The 7,674-nt window shown below is 42.5% G+C and overlaps 1 protein-coding gene across 2 annotated transcripts; it reads left to right on the top strand.

The window, feature by feature from the left end:
• Positions 1-147: 147 nt before the first annotated feature.
• c10h8orf82 (chromosome 10 C8orf82 homolog) lies at positions 148-6,947 on the top strand. Of its 2 annotated transcripts, none has more exons than XM_014123288.3 (4): positions 148-763; positions 851-899; positions 5,095-5,277; positions 5,427-6,947. In XM_014123288.3, exons 1-4 carry the CDS (start codon positions 593-595, stop codon positions 5,771-5,773), a joined length of 750 nt encoding a protein of 249 aa, XP_013978763.1. In that variant the 5' UTR covers positions 148-592; the 3' UTR covers positions 5,774-6,947. The 2 variants fall into 2 exon arrangements, with proteins under 2 accessions (XP_013978763.1, XP_013978764.1); XM_014123289.3 differs by having other exon boundaries at positions 5,095-5,256.
• The last annotated feature ends 727 nt before the right edge of the window (positions 6,948-7,674 follow it).

The following is a 7,674-nucleotide window of genomic DNA, read 5'->3' on the forward strand; positions in this document are numbered from 1 at the left end:
ATATTAAAAGTATGACTCATCATTAGATTTATTGGTGGTATGAAGTTGGCCTTTTTTGGTATTCATGTAGCCATGCTGTGTAGGCCAATCTTCATGGAATAGAGCCAGGGAGTTCACTTAGGCCTGTTGGACCATTATGCACTTGTGGGTCCTGTAATAAATACTTTTTCAATAGCCTATATTTAAATTGTCTATTTTCTCGCAATAAATCCAGCAATTTGCATTTGTAAATCGACATATTTAAAGGCTCGGGATAAAATGAAGAACAGATACTTTGTTCCTGAAAGTACAGTACAGAAGGTATTTTTGTAACAATGTATTTGGTGTATTTCTTAATGTATCCACTTGGTAGCAGTAGCTAGCTTTATGAACGGGATTTGTCCGACCGCCATAGAAAGCTGCGCTTCCGGCAGTAAGCTACCAAAGCTTCATAACATCACGTTGTCAGTAGGATACAGACAGGTCAGCTAATATATTTCCACTCACGTTTGAAGTCTGTACATCGGTTGTATGTGCCATGTTTTTGACGCTGCACGGAGGACACTGATCATAGTTGAACAAAAGTCCAATAGTTCTACCGGGTGGTTTCAGTATGTTGTGCGGGGCTGTGGTTGTCAACAGTGGGCAGAGGGTGTTGCGGTACCTCAGTGTCGTGCGGTTTGTAACCCAGTTTGGTACACGTACTAACGTCACCTACATACAAGGCCAGAGCCCCGAACCGCGCATTCGGGAATACTTCTACTACATTGACCACCAAGGACAGGTGAATGTCTTACGCAAAAAATACAACTAAATAGTGAAATTATTTCGTTGCAGTGATCAGCTAACTAAACTTCTGTTTTTACCACAGCTGTTCCTTGATGACACGAAAGTGAAAAACTTTGTCACGTGCTTCAAAGGTATTTAAAGTACACACCACACAGAGCAGTCTAGTTACCTCTTTCCAGATGTAAAAATGACCCTCTTACAAAGGTAATATTGACGGTTATCTTATCATCTCTGCCCGTGGTTATATATGAGATGCTGTGGTGACCTTCATTATTCAGTCTTCATATTCTGTTGTAAACATGATTGTCCCTGCTACTACACAAGCTGAGCCTCAGTGTAGTCTTATGTCATGTGCCAAGCATTACTGTAAGCAACACCCAGTGTTTGGCATTCAGCTCCCACCTAGAGAACATATGGAGGTGATGTAGTGTACGCTCAGGGTTAAGGCCAGAACCTGTACTCAATGTTCTGCAATCTTAGTCAGCAGAACACTGAGCATGCTAATGGTACACCCTTATCCCCTATGTAGTGAACTACTTCTGACCAGGACACAAAATTAGTGCACTACTGTATGTATGGAATAGGGTGCCATTTGGGATGGAATTTTAAATGTGGATAAACTGTTGCATCTGTTTTACAGCTTTCAGGCATACATTCTGCACATATTATATAGACATTCTGCACATATTATATAGACATTCTGCACATATTATATAGACATTCCGCACATGTTATATAGACATTCTGCTCGTACTCTATAGACATGCCGCACGTACTCTATAGACATGCCGCACGTACTATATAGACATGCTGCACTTATTATATATACAGTTGAAGTCGGAAGTTTACATACACCTCAAGCAAATACATTTAAACTCAGTTTTTCACAATTCCTGACATTTAATCCTAGTAAAAATTCCCTGTCTTAGGTCAGTTAGGATCACCACTTTATTTTAAGAATGTGAAACGTCAGCATAATAGTAGAGAGAATGATCTATTTCAGCTTTTATTTCTTTCCTCACATTCCCAGTGGGTCAGAAGTTTACATACACTCAATTAGTATTTGCTAGCATTGCCTTTAAATTGTTTAACTTGGGTCAAATGTTTTGGGTAGCCTTCCACAAGCTTCCCACAATAAGTTGGTTGAATTTTGGCCCATTCCTCCTGACAGCTGGTGTAACTGAGTCAGGTTTGTAGACCTTGCTCTCACACGCTTTTTCAGTTCTGCCCACAAATGTTCTTTAGGATTGAGGTCAGGGCTTTGCGATGGCCACTCCAATACCTTGAGTTTGTTGTCCTTAAGCCATGTTGCCACAACTTTAGATGTATGCTTGGGGTCATTGCCCATTTGGAAGACCCATTTGCGACCAAGCTTTAACTTCCTGACAGATATCTTGAGATGTTGCTTCAATATAGCCACATAATTTTCCTACCTCGTGATGCCATCTATTTTGTGAAGTGCACCAGTCCCTCCTGCAGCAAAGCACCCAATAAAACATGATGCTGCCACCCCCGCGCTTCACGGTTGGGATGGTGTTCTTCGGCTTGCAAGCTTCCCCCTTTTTCCTCGAAACATAACGATGTGCATTATGGCCAAACAGTTCTATTTTTGTTTATCAGACCAGAGGACATTTCTCCAAAAAGTACAATCTTTGTCCCCATGTGCAGCTGCAAATCGTAGTCAGACTTTTTATGGCAGTTTTGGAGCAGTAGCTTCTTCCTTGCTGAGCGGCCTTTCAGGTTATGTCGATATAGGACTAGTTTTACTGTGGATATAGATACTTTTATACCTGTTTCCTCCAGCATCTTCACAAGGTCCTTTGCTGTTGTTCTGGGATTGATTTGCACTTTTTGCACCAAAGTACGTTCATCTCTTGGAGACAGAATGCGTCTCCTTCCTGAGCGGTATGTCGGTTGCGTGTTCCCATGGTGTTTATACTTGCGTACTATTGTTTGTACAGATGAACATAGTACCTTCAGGTTATTTGGATGAACCAGACTTGTGGAGGTCTACATTTTTTTTCTGAGGTCTTGGCTGATTTCTTTTGATTTTCCCATGATGTCAAGCAAAGAGGCACTGAGTTTGAAAGTAGGCCTTGAAATACATCCACAGGCACACCTCCAATTGACTCAAATGATGTCAATTAGCCTATCAGAAGCTTCTAAAGCCATGACATAATTTTCTGCCAAAACTATAGTTTGTTAACAAGAAATTTGTGGAGTGGTTGAAAAACGAGCTTTACTGACTCCAAGCTAAGTGTATGTAATCTTCCGACTTCAACTATACATGCTGCACACACTATATATTCATGCTGCACATATTATATATACATGCTGCACATATTGGGGAACACACTATAAATACACTCACTACCGTTCAAAAGTTTGGGGTCACTTAGAAATGTCCTTGTTTTTGAAAGAAAAGCACTTTTTTTTTGTTCATTAAAATAAAATGGATGAGAAATACAGTATAGACATTGTTAATGTTGAAAATTACTATTGTAGCTGAAAACGGCAGATTTTTTATAGAATATCTACATAGGCGTACAGAGGCCCATTATCAGCAACCATCACTCCTGTGTTCCAATGGCACGTTGTGTTAGCAAATCCAAGTTTAGCATTTTAAAAGGCTAATTGATCATTAGAAAACCCTTTTGCAATTATGTTAGCACAGCTGAAAATTGTTGTTCTGATTAAAGAAGCAATGAAACTGGCCTTCTTTAGACTAGTTGAGTATCTGGAGCATCAGCATTTGTGGGTTCGATTACAGGCTTAATGGACAAAAAATGTGTTTTTCTTTCAAAAACAAGGACATTTCTAAGTGACCCCAAACTTTTGATCGGTAGTGTACATGCTGCACATATTGGGGAGCATACTTTCTATACATGCTGCATATATTGGGGAACACACACATTATTTCTATATATATATACACACACACAAAAGTATGTATATACACACAAAAGTATGTGTACAACCATTCAAATTAGTGGATTCGGCTATTTCAGCCACACATGTTGCTGAGAGGTGTATACATTTGAGCACACATCCATGCAATCTCCATAGACAAACATTGGCAGTAGAATGGCCTTACTGAAGAGCTCAGTCACTTTCAACGTGGCACCGTCATAGGATGCCACCTTTCCAACAACTCAGTTTGTCAAATTTCTGCCATACTTGAGCTGCCCCGGTCAACTGTAAGTGCTGTTATTGTGAAGTGGAAAGGTCTAGGAGCAACAACAGCTCAGCCGCGAAATGGTAGGCCACACAAGCTCACAGAACGCGTGCGCAGAGTGCTGAAGCGTGTAGAGCGTAAAAATCATCTGTCCTCGGTTACAACACTCACTACCGAGTTCCAAACTGCCTCTGGTAGCAATGTCAGCAGAACTGTTAGTCGGGAGCTTCATGAAATGGGTTTCTATGGCCGAGCAGCCGCACACAAGCCTGAGATCACCATGGCCAATGCCAAGCGTCGGCTGGAGTGGTGTACAGCTCGCCGCCATTGGACTCTGGAGCAGTGGAAATGCGTTCTCTGGAGTGATGAATCACTCTTCAATATCTGGCAGTCCGAAGGACAAATCTGGATTTGGCGAATGCCAGGAGAACGCTACCTGCCCGACTGCATAGTGCCAACTGTAAAGTTTGGTGGAGGAGGAATAATGGTCTGGGGCTGTTTTTCATGGTTCGGGCTAGACCCCTTAGTGGAGAAAATCTTAACGCAACAGCATACAATGACGTTCTAGACGATTCTGTGCTTCCAACTTTTTGGCAACGGCCCTTTCCTGTTTCAGCATGACAATGCCCCTGTACACAAAGCGAGGTCCATACAGAAATGGTTTGTTGAGATCATTGTGGAAGAACTTGACTGACCTGCACAGAGCCCTGACCTCAACCCCATCAAACACCTTTGGGATGAATTGGAACGCTGACTGCGAGCCAAGTCTAATCGCCCAACATCAGTGCCCGACCTCACTAATGCTCTTGTGGCTGAATGGAAGCAAGTCCCTGCAGCAATGTTCCAACATCTAGTGGAAAGCCTTCCCAGAAGAGTGGATGCTGTTATAGCAGCAAAGGGGGACCAACTCCATACTAATGCCAATAATTTTGGAATGAAATTTTCGACGAGCAGGTGTCCACATACGTTTGGTCATGTAGTGTATTTTGAGAGCAGGAGCAGTGTTATCTAGGCTAAGTATAGTTAGTGTAACTTGATTTATAGTAAGAATGAACTCTTATTGTGTTTTATGCAGTGGTTGTGTTTCTATTTCTCCCCCCTCTCGCTCTCCCTCCCCCATCGCTCCTCCCTCTTTCTCTCTCTGTTTTCAGATAAGCACTTCCTGGTGTTCTTCTTCACCCGTCTCCGTAGGAACGAGAGTGGGCGGTACCAGGACGACTTCCCCTTCCTGTCCCTGTGTGGCCGCGAGAGAAACTTCCTGCGATGTGACGACCGTCCGCTGGTGTTCACCCACTTGATGCCGGCCGCTGGGGGTATAGTCAATCAACCAATCAGTCAGTCAATCCACCAATCAATCAATCACATTTTATTTATAAAGCCATTTTACATCATTTGTCACGAAGTGCTTTTGCATTATCCCTGTTAAAACCTCAAAGAGCAAGCTGAAGCTAGGACAAACTATCTGTCTATTCTACCGGTACAGGGACAGAGACCACTGGGGGTACGTTGACAGATGTGGGGACAGGAGGAGCCCCAGAGCTACTGTCGTTCTGTTGGGGCGGTGACAAGCTGGCCGTCAAGTTCCGTCCAAAGTCTCTCTACATGCATCCTGGGACTGGGCGTGTCTACCACCCCTGCTCTGAGCGCCTGGGGGGCGTCGGCCTGGTGCGCTCCGCCCTCGCCATAGAGCTCAGCCCCTTCTTCCTGTACCCACTTCAACAACGCCAATCAGAACAGCCCACACACTTCTTGTGGGCAGGACAACAGCACACACTGACTAATGAACTGGCAGGATGTTTCCCCCCTGAAGAGGAGGGAGGGATGGGCTGATCAGAATAACACTGCTGTATTCAGTGGGCAGAAGATGAATACCCAAAAGTTGCCAATTGAAAGGCAATATATAGAGTGGACATGATGGTTATGTTCCAAATGGCACCCTATTCCCTATATAGTGTACTACTTTTGACTAGAGTAGATAGGGCGCTATTCAAAAGTAGTGAACTTTGTAGGGTATAGGGTGCCATTTGGGATGCAGACGAGTGGCTATGTATATTTGTTACATTACTATCTGTGATATTCAGAACAGTGCACATCATTCATCAAAACGGTAATGATAATTTGGCCCAAACGGGTCAGGAGCATACAAATTCTAACAGTCAGAAAATGCTAATAATCAGTTCCTCCTATTGGACAAATTCAAGTTGTACCCATTAATTTAGAAACATTTTTCCCCTGTTTGCACTGTCTAGTGAATGTAATCTCGGGAGAAGTAACATCTTGCATAATTGTCAGATGCTCGATCGAGTTCATGGAGGCGACGTATTAGAAAATATACCAACGAAGTCTCCACCCTTCTAAACGGAAACTCTCAGCCAGCGTTGGGCAAGTCTATGGGCCAGTCTATGGGCCAAATGTCCCCCTCGCATTCAGAAATTCTAAAGATGTGAAATTGTGAGTTGTCCAAATGATCAGTGAAGAAAAATCTGAAAAGAATAAAAGTCTGTCGACAAATGCTACAACTATGTATGGTACGTGTATCTGTATGGTACGTGTATCTGTATGGTACGTGTATCTGTCCACGAGAATGAAACCGGGGAGTTTTGGGTTACAAGGACCTCCTGAGAGAAATACTATGCAGTGTTGTGAAATATGCCTTTGCAGTGGCCACAGAAATTCAACCAATGACACTCGGGTTGTCTCAAATGGCAACCTATTCCCTATAGTACACTACTCTTGACCAGGGCCCTCTTGTCAAAAGTAGTGCACTATGTAGAGAGTATTGTGCCATTTGGGATGCAACCTCAGCTGTTTATCTACAAATAGCTGATGTGCCAGTAGGTTCTGTAGATAGTGGACCAACAATTGATAAACTACTACTTTTGCTATAAGGGTACTCATGGGGCCTCTGCTTCGAGAATAAAAACCTCTAGAGGGAACCCTTGCATTTGTATAAACTGGATAAGGATGAAACATATTTTTATGATTAAAATGCATCTGCACACACTGAATGCCTTTATAAATGTTTTATTATGGTGTAATGCTTTGCAAGGAGGACACTATCTCTGGGTGAGGGGTCTATAGATCACTGTATAAATCACAGTACAATTACAGTAGTTAAATGACAAACTGACTTTCACTTACATCCATTAGTTCCTCAGTTTTGTTCCCATCTGTTTAGAGCCATGATTTCTCAATGTCCTTCTTCCCTATGGTTCCTCAAGTATGCAGTTTATGGTCACTGGGGGATATCATAGCCTACTCATACTAAAGCTGTTGCATAAATCCATATGGGTTTTTACAGCAGATGGTTTCATAATATATAATGTTAGTTTATTTTCTAACTTTCATTGTATCATTTACCCTTGTCTCTAGTCGACAAATTACACTAACATATCACTATCTGTTGGCTTAATGTGTGGGATGAATTGGTGACCAATAGGGCAACGTTTGCATGCGAGCTTGTTGGCACATGGCCAGGAGACAGGTTATGAAGTTTACTGGCAGTTAGTAGGTTGATGTCAACGCAATTGACACATCATGTGCCCATTTCATGTCACCAACGATCAATGTTTCAAAAATATTGTAACACTGTGTTGCATCCCAAATGTCACTATTGGCTATACCCCTTAATAGTGCACTGTAGGTAATAGGATGCGTTTTTGGACGCATCCCTATGTATATCATGCGTAGGCAGGCCTACTCTAGAGAACTGTAAAACGCCCCTCCCTATT

This window comes from Salmo salar, chromosome 10 (genome assembly GCF_965601325.2).
Source record: "Salmo salar chromosome 10, fSalSal1, whole genome shotgun sequence".
NCBI lineage: Eukaryota > Metazoa > Chordata > Actinopteri > Salmoniformes > Salmonidae > Salmo > Salmo salar.

Excerpts from the sequence above, each read along its gene's own strand:
- c10h8orf82 (XM_014123288.3), top strand. The coding sequence starts at position 593 with ATGTTGTGCGGGGCTGTGGTTGTCAACAGTGGGCAGAGGGTGTTGCGG. Across the intron at positions 900-5,094 it reads CTTTGTCACGTGCTTCAAAG|ATAAGCACTTCCTGGTGTTC; the intron begins GTATTTAAAGTA and ends CTCTGTTTTCAG. Across the intron at positions 5,278-5,426 it reads TATAGTCAATCAACCAATCA|GGACAGAGACCACTGGGGGT; the intron begins GTCAGTCAATCC and ends CTACCGGTACAG.